Here is a 20,615-nt window from a genome sequence, read left to right as displayed (position 1 = left end):
GAAACCAATCGTTTTGTTTAACAGGTCTGAGATACTTTGGTAACAGAACAGAAAAGATGAAGCTTGCTCTGGAGTCCACTAAATAGCAGTTACCATGAAAGCCGTCACCAGGTGGTGCTATTCCATGCCATCTTCTTTACCTCAAGGTCCAGGCAAGTTTTCATTCTTACAGACATAGTATTTATAGCTTTGCATGATACCACATTTTATGTAAAGGCAGTTTCAGGAAAGAAAGATGTATGAGGAGCAAGACAGGCTCCACTCATCCTCACATACTGATTAATAAATTTATCTCTGCAGGACCAGAGCACTGCCATCCTGTCGAGACCCTTAAATAAGGACATATTTTGAATACAGCATTGCAGACTGCTAAGGTGGTTTATAAGCTCATATTTGAGATGTAACCTGACTGGTTTCCACGTTCTGAGAAGTTAAACCTCTAAAAAAATCAGTCACAAAAAACAGAAGGTCACTACTGCTGTCAGCAGAACTCCAATCCTCTCATCTCTCAGAAACTCCAGGATTGTCTGACTCGATTAACTGCCTGATGTACAAATGCAAGAAGTATGTGATGAGAAGCTGAAAGAACTGATAAAAAATATAACCAGATGTAGACAGAGCAAGAACATTGAAAATGTGAGAGAAAAGGAAAGAAAGGAAAAGCATGAGAAGAGTTTAATCCAAAAGACAAAGTATAAAAAGAAACCAACAAACAGAATTAAGAGAAACTCCTGACAAGCATTTCCTACCAAGATAAGTCAGGGCAGAATCCCTATTTTCACATCCTCACTTGAAACAGTTTTCATTTGAAAACAGAAAACATTTGTCCTGCGCAATGAATGCATCCTGTTGCTACACTAAGCTCATACTGGGCTTCAGAAGGGATGTTTTTTTTACCGACTCTGTTCCAGTCAGATCTTCCTTGCAATCAGGATGTAGATTTTGACACCCTAGCTAGGCTTCCTGCCTTTAATGGCTTCATTCCCTCAAAGTATTCTTCCTTAGACAAAATTTGGATTGCAAGGTTTGAAAGGAAGGGGATTATTTATTTTTAATGGCAGTTTCCCTGCTGCAAGTGCAGCTGGGTGTAAAATTGCCACAGAAGTTCAGACAACATTTAGCTTTTTATTACCAATTTCTTAGCCTTTCGTGCTGAAAATTGTCTCCTGTCATTCTTCCTCCCTGGGTGTTGCAAGTTGCACAGCCACTGTGGGACACTGATGTTGTTTCCCCATTCCCCTCTCCCCACTTCAGTGTGAACAGGTTCTTTTCCCCACGAAATGCTGCTGATTCGGCAGCGTTACAGTACAAACTACTCTTCTCTAGAAACCACTGACACAGCTAATTGAATTCAGTGTCACGCTCAACTCTTCATTTGCGCTCAGACATGATGAGTTGGTGTCCTGGACACCCTGGTTAAGAACAGTCTGTACATCCTCAGAAACAAACAAAACAAAATGTAACCATCTTGATCTCCATAGTTATGTTGCTTTCTTCTGCAGATGTTTTGTTCTCCCTAGAAGGTGAGATCCATGGGCAAAGATTTCTCTTACGCCACAGGAAGGAAGACCAAGTACCAGTAATGTATAGCAACAGATTCTTCTTCTGCAGATGGTAATGACTATCTGAATCAGCATCCTGTTTAGCTGCTGCCGTGCTGACGTCCAGACTGAACAGAACAACTTATTTGCCTGTTCAGCCATTAGCCTATTAGAAATTTGGGGGTTTGATGCTGTAACTGTCTCTGCTATTTTTTCCTATCAGCTTTGAAAATAGCATAAACCCATTGCTTTTGCTGTAAAATATGCGGAACTCGGGTTTAAAACAAATGCATGCTTTTACAAAGAAAAAGAAGACATAAGCAAGATGTTTTCCATATGAAATGAAATGGGAAATATTTAACAGTGCCATCTCAAAGCCTAGTATGGCATGAAAACTCAGGAAGGAAGTGGCCATTTCAGCCATACCTTGCAAGTAATCAGGAAAGTTTATAACATCCTATCAATATACATGGTATCAATATAAATGAGTCCCATATTGTAAAACTACATTACTTCTCTTGAGTATACCAAGATTTTATAGCTTTTCTAGTTTTTGCAAAGTACAATAACAGAAGATAAACAGATTTTTCCCCTTATAAAACACTTCAACAGCAAAGAATAATTACTCATACAAATTGATACTAAATGGAACACTAACAACATTAAGATCTGTCCTGACATTATCATACAGCAAAAATATACTTGGGAAATATTTATTAAGTTTTCCTTACACTCTACACTGTTTGTTAATTGTTCCTAGGAAAACACAGATTGAGTATGGTACCTTGGAAAAACTGGCCTACTGGGGGCTGATGGGGTCCATCCGCTAGACAACAGAAAAGCATCTTTGGTCATAGGCTTGAGAAGTTGTTGAAAAGGCTTTAAACTAAAGGTATTAGAGAAGGAGAACCTCAATCTATCCCACTCCTATCAGTTTGATGCCAGTACCAGCAAGAGATGCCCAGAGCCTATAGACAGAGATCACAGGTCAGCAGGAGAGCATCTGAAGAGCAGCAAAAAGGAATTCCACCCCCTCCAGCCTAAGTTTGCTTCATTGGGCACCCAACTTAAAGACCTCCAAACAAACACATGTAGCATAGGGAATAAAGGAGCCACAGACGTTCATGTACCTGCAGGGCTACAACCTTATTGACACATGGTGGGATGGTTCCTATGACTGGAGTGTTGGAATGGAAGGATACAGGCTCTTCAGGAAAAACAGGCACGAGAGATAAAGGCAGGGTGTTGCCCTCTGTATCAACAACCAGTTGGAGTGCATGGATCTCCACCTAAGGATGGATTAGGAGCTGACCAAGAGCTTATAGGTCAGGACTAAAGGGAGGGCAGGGACAGGTGCCATAACAGTGGTGGTCTGCTACAGGCCACCCGACCAGGAAGACCAAATGGATAAGACCCTCCAGAAGGAAAGAGGAGACCTGGTTTTCCCAGGATACGGAGAAGGCTGAGATACTGTTGGCTTTTTTCCTCCCTCAGTTTTCACCAGCAATTGCTCCAGACACACCACTGGAATCGCAAAAGGCAAAGATAGGAACTAGGAGAACACTGAACCACTCACTGGAGAAGATCAAATCTGAGACTAAGGAATCTGAAGGCACACAAGTCCATTATGAGATGCAGCCTTTTTTTTTTTTTTTTTAAAGGGAAAAAAGTAAGACACTTGGAATTACAGGCCAGTGAGCCCCACCTCTGTGCCCAGCAAGATCACGGAGCAAATCTTCCTGGAAACTATACTAAAACATATGGAAAATAAAGAAGTGATTACTGACAGCCAACATGGCTTCACTAAAGGCAAATCATGCCTGACCAATTTGGTGGCCTTCTACAACAGGGTTACAGCATTGGTAGATAAGGGAAAAGCAATTGATGTCATCTACGTGGACTTGTACAAAGCATTTGCTACTGTCCTGCACAACACTGTCTCTAAACTGGAAAGAGATGGATTTGACAGGTAAGACACTCCATGGATGAGGAATTGGCTGGAGAGTTGTGCCAAACAACTTGATGTCCAAGTGGAGACCAGTAATGATCTGCGTTCCTTACTGGTACTGGTGCTTTTCAATATCTTTGCTGGAGACATGGGCACTGGATGAAGTGCACCCTCACTAAGTTTGCTGATGACATTGAGATGAAATAATCATGTTAAACAAAATGGGAGAAGTATTTTTATTTACAAAATTACATAGACTCCCCCCCCCCCCCCCCCCCCAAAATTAGCACTATTTAATATAGCAATTTAAAAGCTTAGACAGAAATTGTATTGGGACATACCTACCTATTTGAAAGCTGGCCCTTACATTACAGTTTTGCTTGGGATTAACCCAAGGAAATAATTTGCTCTAGTTTGTTTGTTTTGAGACCTGTTCCTTGAAAGAAGCGTAGCAGGGCAAACATCATGACCAACAGTATGTGCAAACACTCAGGTGGACAAAAGCCTTGAGGAAAACACATGGTTTTATTCATATGTACATTTAAGAGAAGTGCAAGTACAAACATGTGATCATACAGGAGATCACAGAAGCTATTCAGACAGCAGAACCAGTACCATGTGGTCTGTGAGCGATCACACAAAGTTCACTTCTAATTAGAAGAAATAATACGAAATGACTAACACCCACTAAATTTGTGAATACATACATGAAATTTTAAAACATAAATATTCATCAAATGATGAGCAATGAACAAGTTAAAAATTATCCTTTAAGAGAACAATTCATTAACAGAACAAAGGGTCCAGGTATCAAATCAATTCTGACAATCAAATACGTATTTATTTTTTGATCCAGCTTTATTTTTACAGTTGATAAAGTATTTCAAAGAGCAGCACTTTCTCAGCAAAAACAAGAACCTACTGACTTCTCTGTATCACGTTGCTCAAAAAATTAAATATTCTGAGCATTGTATATGCCAGAAACATATTTGGTGAGATTCCAGAGCACCCAAAAATGGAAACACCAGTGAAGAAGCAAGAAAGTGAAAAAAATCTTCATGTCTTTCCACTTTTAGAGACTAAACTGTTACCTGGTATAACTAATCTGGGAACACTGAACTAGCAGATCTTTTTGCATTTGAAGATGGAGAATCACTGGCAAGGTTTTCACATGCAGCCATGTCTAGATTAGCAAGAAACTGTACAGATGAGGATTGAATGGGTCAAGCAGAGTTTTTCTAGGAAGCTTGGATGAAAGCCATTTATCCATTCCCAAGTTCTGGCATTGCCACTCATTTCCACAAACTTATCCAGAAATTGAACAGTAGCAAAATTTACATTGTAAAGGAATAACTAAACCAGCATCTTCTGTTTCTGTTTCTGCTGTCTGCTTTTGTTAAGAAACAAACTCTAACTAGAAGTGATTCAGATCAAATCTTGTAAGACACCACAATACCCTCAGGATTTGGCTAGATATAATATTGCTCTAATTTTCCATTTTCTTTCATGACCTCAGTCAGTGATTCAGGATAGCTCCCCTATCCCCCTCCCTCCTCTTTTTTTTTTCTTTTTTGAGGGTACAGCCATTCACAAAACATGATTCAACCGGTATACAAGGTGCTGTTGTTTTTCCTGTATGCCCTGGGCAAAACAATAATGGAAGATGTAGAAATTTTTAAACTAAAATTCTCCAGCAAAAAAGTTGCTATTATTTGCATTTATTTGTTCCCATCAATAAGCTGGAAAGCCTTTGCTCCTCATATATCACTGTTCAGTAGCACCGGGTAATTCACAGTGAGCTGTTTATATGCATTTTAGCAGTGAACTAATTTGCTACAATATTCAGAGGTGGCAAATCCATAGAGAGAGGACAGCCAAAGCAATTTAAATCTTCAAACTAGTATCTGTGAAAGTACTTGCAGTATTTACTTGGATTTACTTTCAGTTTTCCAGAAGTCACTCGATTTCCACCAAAAAGGGAGGGGGGAGAACAGCAAGAGAGAAAATACAGTAAAAGCACATAAGGGATGTTCCAAAACCAGGATTAATCCTGAACAGTAACATATTTTCTGGCTAACTGGACACTGAAAGAATTAAAGCTTCAGCATTTCTACTGAAGGTGACTCTGGCTGAACCAACTGATTTCATGGCATCACTGTTCTTGATCCCAAGCGCACATATGCCCATGGCATGTGCACACTGACCACTTTTTTTGCCTTGCAATCACTACTTGACCTGCTCTTCCCACATAACCAACCCAACATCTCCTGCCAGCACCCCCTTGTCTATCAGCCTCTTTACACCTCCCTAGCTCATGCTGCCAGCATTTCTCTACTGTTATCCTTGACCAGATGCAAGGTGCCATTGCTATTTTGCACCACAAGTAGTTACGCCTTTGAATGCACTGGGAAACTCTCAAGCGATGAGGCAGGGGAGTCCAGGGAAGTCCACACTCACCTGGAATCACCCCCATGTATTTCATATTGGGAAGCCTTGGCAGGAAAAGTACTATGTGCCTGTCACTGGTTTGCAGAGTTTCTGCAGTGTTGCACAGCCCCTACATTATGAACCCACAGCCTTTGCTGTGTAAGCATCCAGGAGCTGTGCTGGCCCAGCACCCTCCAGCTCAAAGAAAGTATGGGTTCAGAACCACAAAGGGAATGGGGAGTGCAGGACTGAACTGGGCAGGACTACAACCAAAATACAATGACTTTTCTTGTTATACAGTCTGCTGGTGCATTCAGCCACTGCAGACATATGGAAAGATCAACTTACCCCAGCCAACGCAGAGATAAAGCCGAAAAATCCTTTGCTCTGAGAAGACTGAAAGAACCAGTAGAGTGTACAGGTACATGCCTTCCACCAGCAACCAGTAGTAGTTTGCAGCCACACAATACTGCATCATCACAAAGACCAATCGACAACTAAGTGATTCCTGTGATGGAAGAAAGCACAGCTCAAATGAATGCAAGAAGGGCTGAGAATAAAGAAATACTAACCCAAAAGACTCATTCTATCTCCTACTCTTGCTCCTCAAAACAACACTTGCTAAATTCACCACATTTGAGTACTAAAGGGGCAGAAGCCAGTAATAGGTGCCATACGCTGCAGAGAGATGCTTTCAATAACATTCTTCCCTAAAAGAAAAAAAAAATAATTACATTGCATGTTCTGCATTTTCCCTCAATAACCAATTGATTGTAATTTGAAAAGCACAATACAAAGATGAAAGGTACTGTAAGTGCTGTAAGTGTACGGTACTGAAAGTGAAAGGTCAACTGCAGCCAGCGAATCTTTTCACTTCCCCAGATACTTTGTTCTGCACTTGAGAATTTACTAAAGAGCAAGTGGCAGATGTCATAATACTGACTATTTTACAAAGCGAAAATTTTTTGACAGAACTGTAATATTGCCCAGTGCATCATATTTGAGTGCAAAATATCTCTTGGCTAGTAAATTACAGACAGCTGGTCAGTATGGCTTTAGATAACTATGAAACCTGCTTACCTAATAAATACATCCATCAGATCTCATGAAAACATACAGCCCAGGTGTTTTTTTAAGTAGAGAATGACTAACACGTGAACACTGAATGAATGACAATGTGAACATTTCCAGACCATTTAAGATACAGTATTATTTTCTGCCAGTTTATACATTGCAGATCAGAAGAAATCAGCCATCATATAAGATTCACTGTTTGGTATTAGTGCTTAAGCCTTAGGCAAAGTGTCAGAAAAGGATGGGTACTATGTATGCATCAGAAGACATACCATTTACAACCCCCACCCTGCACTGCTGCAGCAAATGCTGTACCCATGTTTCAGAAACACAAGAGCTATACAGACAACGAAAATCCCGTCTTTGAAGATGCAAGTACATTTTGTATACCACATCTGAATGGGGAAAGGCATGCTTTCATCATTCACAAGAGTTGTATATCCTCTCCCTTCAATTAGAAGTATTTAATTGGCCTGTTTCCTCAAAGCTTTTCTAAATGCTTTCAAATTTGCATTTTAATCAGATACTTCTTTTTTTATTTCCTCATCATCAACAGATTATAAAGACCTCCAAGAATGACCAACGAATTTAGTCATTACACAAGACAGACAGTCCTATCACAAAAAGCGTTGGCTTAGGGAAACGAATGCCCTCTTGTCACTGCCAGAAAGAAATGAACCTGCAGCATGGCAAAAAAGATATGGGCATGTGTATACATACACACACACATATATATATGTATGTCAAAAGTCCACCTCTTTATGTTTCTTCTGTCTAGTATAGGCAAACTCCCCATAGGCAGAGAAATATGCCATGGCATCAGCTACTTGCTTGTCCCAAGAACAGGGTGGCACAGCTACAACATTAAATTATCTTCTGTCATCCAGACACACTGCAGCAATGACTCCAGTATCCTGAGGACTACCCCAGTGTCTGCCCCTACCTGGTAGGCAATAAGTCCTTCCCATTGGTGCTCTTGTGTAGCTGTGCTGTACATCCACTTCACCACTGAGTCTTTAATGAAGACTGATATAGCCCGGAGAATAAACGAGGTGAAGAGGTTCAGGTGAATATAATTCCTTGTGCAATGCAGATGTCTGTAAAAAGGAAGAATCAGTCATGATCCACTATCTACGGATAAGCTGCAACATCATACATAGGACTGAGGGATGGAACAACAAGCCCTGCTGGAAATCAGGAGGTACCAGAGGAAATCCCATAAATTGAGAATAGCTGTAGGGATTTCAAAATGGTTTTGGAAAGAAATCTCTTTCAAGGAAAAGACATTCCAAAATTTAGCCCCAGGTGTTTGGGGGAAGGAAAAAGATCAAATGTGTAAGGAAAAAATACATTAAAAAAATAATGTAAAAATAACTTTCAAAAGAAGTATCTGAGAGGACTGAAAATAGTTAAGTTTCATATAAGGTTGAATCTAATCTCTTTGAATTGACCCTAATGTCACTGCACTTGGCTCAGGAACTGGTGTGCAGTGCAGCCTCTGGCTGTGCCCAAACCCACAATGAAAAACATCAACCTGTAAATTACCACTTTGACAAGAGAAAAATCTGTATTCAGATTGCCCCCTGAAGAAATTGTAAATACTTTCTGTAGAAGTAAAAGGAACAGAAATTTAACCTCTGCATTCAGAATTGGAAAAAAACCAAACCAACCTCAAAAAGCACCACAACAACCAACCATGTAAAAAAAACCTCTTGAATTTCAGCAGCCAGCTATAAAGATAATAAAATTGCTACCTGTCAAAAAAAGAGCATGTTAAGGGATAGCAAAAGAAACTGCAGTTATGTAAATGGCATCCAACTGCAGGGTGCTGCCAATATTTTATCAGCCTTACCCATAAACGTTTTTCTTCCCTTCTTCTGCAAGGGTACACACCATCCTTTGTTTCAAAGGAAGTTACACTAGGCATGATTCTTTTTTGATACTAAGAAGATACAAGTAACATATGATAGACAGTAATTGCTCCAGAAAGATTATGCCTACTTTTATTACCCTATAAATTTCAGTAGAAAAATGAACTTGGTCTGAAAGTTGTATGTTTTGCACCAAAGAAGGAGAACTTTTTTTCCATAGCTCAAACAGAATTTTTCACAACACTTTTAAGTCATGACTTATTTCAAAACTGATGTATGATTAATATTTATTTTCCTTTAACTCAAAATTTATTTGTTACTACCCTTCAGAACTACCACAGACTAAAAAAAAATTATGTAAATTAACCAACTGAAGAAAATAGATTGAAAGTAATTGCAGAGTATTTCTGCTATAAGCAATAAAAGTTATTTAAATTGTTTCAGTCACAAAGTTATGGCTCTAATTCAGCTTCCATCACTGAAATTGGACTTTTCTTCCATTTCTTTCAGAGGATGCAAAATTGGTCACTAGAGATATATCATTTCTTTTGTTTTATCATTATTAAAACCAAGGGTTATTCTGTAGTCTAAGAACTTAAAAAGGCCTCCTTATTACAAAAGGGGAGAAAACCAGCATTTTGGTGCCACTGAATTAGATTTTGATCCCTATTTGTTGAGGTTGTGCAGCTACTCAGGAGACGCCACAAGCAGAGGTTCCAATCAAAATCCAGCAACTGCAGTGCACATAGGAATAGGTCTCATGCATTTCATGAGATCCAGGACCAATTTTTCCCTCAGGCAGGAAAGCACAAGATAGATTTATGACAGTTTTAACAAGACTCTTATCCCCTTTAGCATCCCTGGAAAAGCACACACTAGTCTACACTTCACCAATTCCTGCTTCAGTACAAGTTAAAAATGTGAAAGCATCTCTCTACAAAAGTTAAGGCACCAAAGTTCCCCTCTCTTCTACAAGTCATCATAGGAGAGCAAGTGACAAATTTACCCATATTCCCTGACAAAACACGTTCACATCCTTCCTTCTTCCCAAAAGTATATGGTTGTGCTCTGTGACCTTTAAGTTTGGCCTGTTACGATTACTCAGAAGTATCACTGATGGGTGAAACAAGAAGCAAGCACTTGTGTGAAAGACATTTGCAGACTTCAAGACATCTGGTGCCTTGTCAAATGAGTCCCAAAGTTGCACAGGTACAATGCACACAAATCAATTATCCCACAGCATTCACAGAGGGTGAACACACCTCTGCATTTCTGCAGTAATTTTAAATCTTTGAGATTGCTAGCCTATGCTTCTCCACTGGAAGGAGGAGGGACAATACAATGCTAAAGGTGTGGCGCAACATTAGAAGGCTTGTATCATTTTAGTTTTGGAAATGAGAAGCTAAAAGGCGTGACTGATTTTTTTAAATACTTAAGGGGTATAAACACTTAAAAGGGTGAAAAGGAGTGGGATTGCCTTGCTAAAATAGAGTGCTGGCACCAGAGAAAATGATTGTTAACTGGCAATGATAATTCTTTAGTCAGGGAAGGAAGTTTAAGGATCAGAGCACTGGTGTTCAGGACTTGATTTCAAATGAGAGTACCAGGAGACAGAAAACTGTACCCTTTTTTTTAGGAGGCAGCCTCATCAGTCTGTAAAAGGGATGATGGGACCTGGAGATACACAGTAGCAGGGAGCTGGCTGGGAAATAGGCCAGACTGAAATTTATGCTCTGTGTAATTCCAAGCGAGACAAGATGAAAGCTTCTGTCCTAAATGTCCTCTCACACCCCAGACTAGTGCTTCATCTGCAAAGCAACACCATGAGGGAATGCTGGAATCTCTCTCTTCTCCCATCTCTTCCAGTGGGAATTTAATCGAAACAAAAAAAAGTCACAACAAAACATTTCAACTGATATAATCATCTGTTCCACTCATTCACACAAGTAACACTGCAAAAATTTAAGAATTTTACTTGCATTTTGAGAAGAAATGATTGTAGGAAGGAACACAGAAGTGACATAAGATAGAGAAAAATGAGGTGATAGAAGAAGGGAAAAAATAATCAAATGGAGAAAGCCTGTTGAAGTCCAATACTACCATAGAGAAAAACATAACACCTTTTCCCCACTCACTTCAGAGCTTTCCCAGTTACCTGAATCCAAGAAGAATGGCAGTTGCTATTACAAGGGCAGAGAAGGAAAGAGCATATCCAATGGTGTATATGATGGACAAATTCAGGAGCTGTTCTTCTGGTGCATCCTGAGAGCATATAAAGGAGAAAAAAAAAAGGGGGGGGGGGGAAGGGGGAAAAAGACAGAGCTCATGGGCTTCAGTTCTTTTCATCCAGCTGCTTTCTAACTGTTCTTAATGATAACCAGAAGTCATTCCCCTACTTTCAAGTTCAATGCACATATCAGCTCAAGTCTTCCACTTTCTGCATGCTTTAAAGAAATAAAAATTTAATCTTAATTCCCCAGATGCTCCCAGGTGTTCGCTCAAACAGCCAGGCTAGAAAATAGATAAAGTGACATTATTTCATAACAAGGTGGAGAGGCATGAATTACCACAAAAGCAAGTCTTAAACAGATGGCAGGAAGCATAGACACAACTCAGTCCAGCAGTAAAAACAGCAAAATTGATGCTTTCAGACTTGAACACTTAAAGCAAGTCTCCTTACTCATGTAAAGAGGGTGCTCCTCTGACTACATCCATACTTAGAGGTAAACCAAGTCAGGTTCCATTCACTGACTCTAAGGCAAAGCATGCTTACATTCATACAACTATATTCTGCCCTCTTCTGTCTCAACTATGCAACCTCCTGGTAACAAACTATAGCCCAACAACATCTCATGACCTAGGTGTTACGGCACTGTCCAGGCGGGAGCAACCCAGTGTGGGCACCACAGATGCTTGCACCCCTCTGACAGTCCTGACTTGTGGCTCTCTTCAGATTCTCTGTTGAAGACATGATTACCAAGACCCTTGTTTTAAAGGGCTGGCCAAAATCTTTAGGGAGAAGTATTTTAAAAGCTACAGGATTACTGCTCAGCCTGAGAGGCACATTCATATTCTTTATTCTGGTTCACTTCTAAGCACGTATCTTAGTCTATTTAGACTAGGGCATTTCACTTCCCTTCTTCAAGCTGCTAATACTGCAGCTGACTCCTGAGACCTGTGCTGTACAAAGGAATATACTTGTACTTCAAAAATAAGTACAGCTATTCAGATGTACTTTGAAGAGACAGTAGGATTTAAGGTGAACATACAGGCTGTTCCCCAGGGATTTGCTAGGTTAATGATTTAAAGGGAATGATACAAGAGCTGCCTTATGAAGAGAAAACTAAAACGCCTTCAGTATCAAAGCTCAGGTAAACTACTGAGACCTGACAATTTAAAGCATCTATGCAGATCAAAACCACATTACACACAAAGTAAATCAATGATATTTTATAAGGATTCACTCACAAACCCTTTGGATTTTGTTTTAGCAAGAACTGTAAATAATACACAGCTAACTTATTAAAGCAACCTTTTGTTCTCATGTACAAGATGCTTAAAGTAGGTTGTTATGGGGCTCTCTATATATTAGCTGGGAAACCAAACATAGCTGTTCACATTTGAGGGACTGACAACATGCATGCAGAGTTTCAGTATTCAGGTCAGTGTATGGAAACTTGGATGCACGTGCCAAATGGCCAAGTGTTTCCATGAGGTATCTCTCTCCTTGGCATGTCCCAACACAGTTCTGGAAGAAACCACAACGGCAAACAAGGAAAAGTCAATACAAAGCGTAGGCCTAGTTGTTCAAGATAACATGCTCTGCTGGGATACCCCAGAAAAAGAACGGATAAGGAATAAGGCTGCAAATTAAAGGAAAAAGTCAAATTTAATATAGTTAAAGAATTAGAAGCTATCTCTTCTCCTTTCTCCTTCCAGTCTGCAGCCATTTATTACTTCTGAAGAATGAGGCATTGATGAATGAGAACTCAAGAGGGCACAGGCCCTGCAGCACTTGGGAATTTCATATACTTGAACTCTTTTGACTAGGTGTGTGCTAGTTCCCAGTACCGTGGGACGGATAGAGTGCACTCAATTTATGTGAGGAAAAGCATCACCCCTGGGAGGCTCACAGTAGTAATGGTATCACGTGTCATTGAGAACACACGGTGCTGTAGCTGACGCCAGTGGCTGACAAAAATCCCCTGGAAATCCCTATGCTCTCCTTCATTTGGTGCCCAGTTGTCTGAGCTCCCTGCAGAGTATAAAGCAATAGGGCAAGAAAATAACACTAACAGGACTAATTCCATCAGTCATGCTAAATTAAGACAAAAAACCCTAAACACCCCAAACAAGTAAAACCCCCCTGCCCAAAGGTAAAAAAGCAAATATCCTTCAGTTCAGTTCATCTTAATCACCTGAATAGCTACTAACAAGACAGAATAAACACTTTACTATAACAACTTGTAAATGTAAGAAAAGGCAATTCGGTCACTCCTCCTTCTGGGTGGGCTGCTGTTGAGCCCCCTGCCCTGCATCGCAGCTGGGACTACCTGGTTCATTTTTCTTGGCTCTTTCACATACACTGAAACCTGCTCTCATCTACCCTCCACATTCCCTTTGTTGAAGAGGAGAGGCGTAATGTCCCTTACCATTAAGCTCATTGAAGCAAGGCACTCGGGACAGGACACAAATCTGTGAGCATCAATGACTGTATTTTTTCTCTCTTCTGTTTTGTCCTAAACAACAACAGCAACAAGAGAAGGAAACTCTTACCTGGTCAGAGGCTTCACACTCGGACAGGTTCCTCCAGGGCAGGGTTGAATTCTCCTTTAGCAGCCACGTCCCCTCCAGGGTGCAAAACCGGTACACCTGCCCATGCAGCACTGCCAGGAGCAAAACAAGCCATCGTGTTAATGAGAGGAGAGCCTGCTTACAGGGCAAGGTGCACAGAAGCTCAGTGCAAGTTTCTTCCTGGCAGATGGCTCTCCCGGCTGAAGGGGGAAGCCACAGCATTGCTGGTGGAGCATCTTACCAGCTCCCCTGCCTGCAGCAGAGGCAGCTGCTGTTCATCCTCAAGGCTAGGGAGCAGCTTGCAAAGGGATCAGACAGTGCTTACTCCATAACTGCTAACTGTTCAGTAACAACAACAGGCTGAAATAGTTATTGCCTCTTTATGAAGATATGACAACACACAAATTCCGGCTCACTGAAAAATTAGATTTTAAAGACACACAAATTTTGGCAATGTTAAGCCCCAGCTACAAAATTGACAGGGAAAACGTGGCACAGAAAGAGTAAACACGGACCCAGAGAAACCTCAGAACAGGTATGTTAACACAAGCTCTGCAAAGTGTAAATGCCTATATAAACATTTGTGCTACAAAAACGAAGCTGTAAATCTTTGCCTAAGCCATTAATCCTTTTATTCCTTCTGTCTACATGTGTGAATAACAACACCAGCAATAAATAAAACACCTTTCCAAAGCAGTTTGCAGCTTGATCTTGTAAAAGCACATATGACAAAATGGATCATAAGAAAACTACATCAGACTGAAGAATCAAAATAAAAGTACAAAGTGGAAAGAGAACCATAATGTACCAAAAGGAACTCTCTCTGGTGTCTGGAATATTGGAGAAGTGTAAATTTTTACAGCTGTACATAAGCAACCTGGAGGTGCTTGTGTATCAGAACATAGCTGGAGTAATCATGTCAGCTGCTTTGAAAAGAAAGTTTCTTACTAGTCATGCTTCTGAACCAGTAAACTGACCTATTGCATGTTAGGAAGCTACCCCTCAAAAGACCAGTACTGAGTTAGTCCCTCAATCAGGATTAGCCTCTATCAAGACTATGTTTAGAAATAGAATTCCAATGTTTTGAGGTATGAGAAATCAAGAGGATTTGGTTCTATTCAGGTATCAAAATTGCAGCTTTTGCTCAAACCCAGCCTTGCCTGCTGCAACCTCACCCTGTTGTCAGCTCCCTCCTTACTGCAAACCAAAATTCATTAGAACTCTACATTTATATTCAAAGTGAAAATACTGAAACCGATTTGAAATTATAACAACGCAGTAGGCTATTTGCATATTGTTAATTTGATAGTTGTCAGTGGTAGACTAGTAGTACTTTACGTGAAGAAAGACATTTTTAAAAATAATATAGACATTCATATTCTAATACACCGTTTCTAATGAGTATGCTAAATGGTAGCTGATAATGGTTTGGGTAGGCATAGCATATTTGCTTTTGTAATTGGTGTACTGAACATACCAGTAAGAGAGAATATAAAGAGGATATATAGTTATGCCTGGTGGAGGTTTTTCCTTACTATTAAGAACATCTGTTTGCACATGCTTACAGAAAAACAGAGGAGAGATTGGGTTATCGCATGCAACATACATTCACATCCACTACCTGCTGTGAATATTTTGCCACTGCTGTCATTATCTACTGCTAGTGCCAATCACTTCCTTTGGTCAGAGTATTGCTGTAATGTTAAGGATGGAGGGCAGCAAGTAGAAAAGCACAATTTCCCTCCCCCAGGATTAATGGACAACAAATTGAAGTACATCATTCAAAACATCTATGCAAAGGTAGTTCTAGGAATCCGGAAATATTATATATTATAAACCAATGAAGGCAAAATCCAAGGGGTTAAAGTACAGAGGGTCAATAGGCCTCAGAAATTCACTCTGACTGCCATTGCATGAGCTGTAACCAAGGAGTATTGCAAGACAAAATCATTATGAGAAACAATTTCACATAAAAAGTAATTCTACTATACTCCTAAAACAATAATAACAAAAAACAGAGGCAAAAACCACACAAAGACAAACTAAAATCCCACAGATTGCTAAAGGAGAAATGATTAAAAAAAACCCAAACACACACAAAAACCAAACAACAAATATTATTTCATATTCTCTAAAACTGAGAATTCACTTACACACACACAAAATACAGTATTTCTTACTGTCAAGGTATAATTGGGATGAAAGCTTGGCCTCGATATTTTTATTTTTAGTCCAAATCATCACGACACATTTTAATTTTCCTTTTATTGATAAACATTTCTTTTGAAATAAGGAGGAAAATCTATTGTATGCTGAAGCCTGGCATATATGGGAGAATGCATATTTGTTTACAGTAAATGAAACATGAAATTTGCTAGCAGACAGAAAGACAAGGCAATTAATTTAGATATGAGGAAAGATGAATGTAACCCTATGACACTGGAAAAGAGTTTCCCTGCCACATCTAGGAGTTGCAAACACTCAAATTGGACTGACAGCTCTGGGTAGCCACAAGCCAGATGTGTCTGGTTGTCATAGCCTCACTGCTCACCAACACACCTGTGGGTCAGTGCAGAATCCAGAAGCAGCTAAAGACCAACTAGACTACCCTATATCCAGGAAAAGCCTTAAGAAGAATAAATCAAACAAAAAATCCAAATAGATGAGATTGCGTATGAGAGTTTGAGAGCATATATGCTTGGTTTATAGAATTAATTTATTAGCCAAAATACTTATGACATAAAAAAAGTTAAAAGAAAACTTAGAGACTTTAAGGAAGAGCTTAGATTCTTGTTGCTACATGGAGAGATGCCCATGAAAACTGAAAAAGTAGCACAAACCTCAACATGAAGAGCACAGGGCTGACACACTGCAGGCAACCAGTTCCTCTCAGGAATATGAAAACAAGTCTCGCCATGGTGGAAATACATTCTTTTCAGTTGTGTGCCAAATAGCACAGAACCCCCTCAACATCAGAGATTTACTGTAGACCCTTCCTGAAATGCATCATTCTGCAGCCATTCCTGCTTTCTGTTTCCTAGAGGCACAAGGCAAACTACATCCATCTACTCATCCTCTGAGCAAAAGCCTCCATCACAAGTAGGCGCCTGCTACTGCCCAAATCAAAGAAAAGGTCTGTTAATGACTGACAGCTCAGAAGAGACGGTACCTTTAAGTGAATGCTCTTTCCTGATCTTGTCTCACTGAAAACAGGGACAGAATACAGTCTCAACATCAGAAACTGCTCTGGTGCATCTCCAAAATAACTTGACAAAAACCGGGAGACTTTAGATAGCTTTTTTTTCATATACAAACTAAATTCTCATTTTTGCTTAGAGAAAACAGTTCCAACTAATTTCAAAGGGATCCACTGGCTTTTAATCAGGGACATTTTGATTCAAGCACTGCAAGTACCTTACCCTTCTAACCGCTTTGGAGGAAAGCATATGGTTTGCACATGTTCTTAAAATAATTTTTTCACATGGACTTCTTACGACACCCTTTCTGCACATCTGACCGTGGATTAGGATGGTAAGAGATCTTCAACCTTCCTAAAATGGAGGAAGGCATGGTATTTGTATGCATTCTCTCTTTGTCTTATGTGAAGCTCACCAGGAATCTCATTTCCTTCAGCTTTCAGCAATTACAAAATTCAGTTATTAATACGTATGGAGGCAAAATAACAGCAACACACTTGGAGGTCGCGTATGTGCCGTGACAGAAGGCAGGCACGCACACAGCTTCCTCAACTGCACAGCAATTTCAGCTTCTTGCTTGCAGGTAGTTTAGTCTGGGGCAATTCACATTTGTCCATGCCTGAATGCTGCAAAGTGACTCATGCCCTCTTACCTTCAGTGCAGTACAAACACCAAATAAACAACAATCAGCTTCAGTTCTAATAGATCAGCATCATGAACAATCTTTTTTGAGGGTTCAAGCAGTTGCTGTCTCCTTGCTATCCTGCAATACCTTTTTCCTGTCTTGTAATGCTTTTTGTTACCATATGGTCAATGTTTCAAATCACACTGATTCTTAAGTTCTAGAATTTTCTGATAGTCAGTTCATCTGCAAACAGAAAAAAAAACCCAAATAAAATAAATAAATCTACAGCTAGTGCATAGGGAATCTGATTTGGTTTACCCTGTAGGCTGAGTGTGTTCACTCAAAGTTGCACACCCTTTGGAACAGCAGCTTAATGACATCAGTTTATTTGAAGAGTGTCAATCACACTTCATTAGAATTACATGTTAAAACATGGATTGATGCCCAAAATTCAGTCTCTGTAAACTAGTAAAAGAGAGAAGAGCCCAAGAGTCACTGAAGTTAGTAACATCTGTCTAGTTCTCTAATGAGCCTGTAAATCAAACACTACAACTAGCTCAATGCTTTTATATATGAAGAAAATGTTATAACATGGGCAAGAGGCTCACAAACATTTCCGTATTAGCTCCCTTTTACTAGAAATAAACCCAAATTAAATCATTTCTCTGCTTAAAAGAACCAACCTGATCTGCATTTTACAGTATCAGGGTGTCAAGGTCAGTATGAGATTACTCACCGAACTGTCCCTGAGGACAAACTGGAACACTATTCATTTTAAAAACCAATTACAGCAAGTCCTATCCAATCAATTCTCTTCAGGCAGAGAGATGAGAGAATGAGAAAAGAACAAGAGACACAACAGCTTCATCTGGCTGCTGTGTGTCAAGTATTATAGACCTTTCCTCTGCTAATACTGGTTCTCTTTCCAGCAGAGGAAGCATTTTGGAAAAGGTAACAATCTTCTCTGAGAAACAGGGACTCTGCAATATAAGAGCACCACCAGGGTTTGCTGTGTCAAAGCATACTGTTTTGCTCCTGAAATAAGCAGCTTGCCCTTTGATGGCAACAACAATTTATCAGAATTTAGGAGGCTGTGCACTCATCAGCAGCTCTGTTCAGCTATCATTTAGTATGACCCGGGCACTGCCCTGCAAGCAGCCACACTTGCCTAGAAAAACTGTTGCGTAAGTGTCACCCAGTCCCAACTCTGGTGCTGCTTACAGTGAAGACATCCTAAACCCAGGACTCACGCACTTGCCCATGAGTGACACCAAAGAGTAGCCCAATCACAAAGCCTCTGGGGAGCAGGAGGAGCTCCAGCCAGCACTACTGTCCAAGAATCACATTTACCAAAATGAGCATTTTTACTGCGCTCACTGCCACATTGTCTGAAATTTTATCACCCCAACAGGCAGTTTAACAATGAGTACTTTATTTAGTATGCCTTCCCACTATTCCTTCTCCCTCACAGCATATTAGTCATCCCAACTCCTTTGCTTTAGAGATGATAAAAAACCTGAAAACCAGGTATGCCTTGGATTTTACCTTGAAAGCAGAAAGGTTGGTGGTCACTTCAAGTTCTTGCAGCAGGAAAGGAATAATTTCCAGTTACGTTCTATGGTTTGAGGTTTTAGGGAAATATATCCAAACATTTGTACTATGAGTTTTCCCCATCACCACCTCATAGCTTGAAAGATCCAAGAATCTCTCCAGATTCTTCCAACAAAAAGCTGTCCCCAAAACAAACAAAACCAACAAACTGCAGAGTGACAAGAGAAAGAGTTATGCATCCACACTTCTACTAAGAGATAGGTATGTTCTTACACAGACCTAACAGGTACCTTTACATGGTGCAAGGAAGATCCAATTAAGCAAGTGCAGGCCATGTCACAGGCTGCACAAGTCCAGCCTGCACATCCTGGATATCCTCAGTGCCTGAATCCTGTGCTGTGCTATCGAAAGCACAGACAAGAGACTGCGTATGAAGATGATGCTGTTTGGTATCACCCAAGACCTACTGCCTGTATATAAATATTTTTATTTTAAAATATTCATTTTGTAATGGAATTAACAAAAGTAAACATTCAAGAATTAGGAAATGTTAAGCTAAAGCTACCTGTGTGGGGTTTAGGTCCACCCAATAACACTGTTTCTATTTACACAGTCACACATTTTTCCCAACAGAATCCATTGCTTTATTCGGATTACAGAATAGAGGGAGATTATTTAAACAGGAAATTAGTCATCCTCACCACTGTGAGGTGTCAGGCCATATTTAAGCAAACTGAATCAATTCTATACCACATATTTTCTTACTTGTATGGTCCAAAGACCACCAATTCACCTCACCAATGAACACTAAGCACTATTATTTCATATGTGCATGCAGATAATAAAAAAAAAAGGAGCATCCTCTAGTCACATAATAAAGCCAGATTTATACAAGAAAGAAAATTACGCAGCCACAAAAATTGCTTTCATGAGCATTCTCCTACTGCAGAAATCATCCCTGCCACCTCTACAGTATCTTGCCTTACTCAACACAAACTCCCATGGTTAATGACGCAATGATCCTGCAGAGAAGAGCTCCCTTTATTTACATCTCTCAGAAGCAGATCCATTCTGCATAGTGAAGGAATAAAAGATCTGTGGAAAAAGCATATAATATAGCTTTATAATTAAAAACTACTTATAAAATGGTGGCAAATAAAGGCTGTGTGAGTAAAATAGACCATGACAAATCATAAAGCATTCATTAAGTTGAAGCCTTATACATTGTTTGTTAGGAGTTAATATCTCATGACAATTAAAATACCTTCCTGAAAAATAATACTGTTTAAATACAGAGTATTACCCTAAAAGATGCTATACTCTCCAAGCATTTCAGCTGTGTAACTTGCATTGAGAAAAAGCTGCATTAACTATGCTAGACCACACTGAAATCTAACATAGCTTTTTAAAATACAGTTTAAAAACAACTCGTAAAAATGCAAGCATGTATGTGTGCATTAGGTTTATTAGAAAGTGTTTATGAACTATAAGAGATATGTGAATTAACGTAATAAAAGGTTGTTTATGACAAACACATATTTATGACAGTAGTACAGCTTTGTGAAGGTTTTGTGAGGTACCAAAACA

General features: G+C 39.7%; 1 protein-coding gene across 1 annotated transcript in view; it reads right to left on the bottom strand.

Moving 5' to 3' along the window:
* Positions 1 to 20,615, bottom strand: part of GLP1R (glucagon like peptide 1 receptor) — an 84,431-nt gene that overhangs the window by 18,765 nt on the left and 45,051 nt on the right. The window contains exons 4-7 of the mRNA XM_061365985.1: positions 13,638 to 13,747; positions 11,017 to 11,123; positions 7,934 to 8,087; positions 6,265 to 6,424 (exon numbers count right to left, since the gene is read on the bottom strand). Coding sequence (XP_061221969.1) covers positions 6,265 to 6,424; positions 7,934 to 8,087; positions 11,017 to 11,123; positions 13,638 to 13,747 — 531 coding nt within the window. The remainder of the gene's footprint in view (positions 1 to 6,264; positions 6,425 to 7,933; positions 8,088 to 11,016; positions 11,124 to 13,637; positions 13,748 to 20,615) is intronic.

This window comes from Neopsephotus bourkii, unplaced genomic scaffold, assembly GCF_033783945.1.
Source record: "Neopsephotus bourkii isolate Nb327-2 ecotype Australia unplaced genomic scaffold, CSIRO-AGI_Nbou_v1 NB_1292, whole genome shotgun sequence".
Lineage (NCBI taxonomy): Eukaryota > Metazoa > Chordata > Aves > Psittaciformes > Psittacidae > Neopsephotus > Neopsephotus bourkii.
This window is presented reverse-complemented; position numbering and strand designations above follow the sequence as displayed.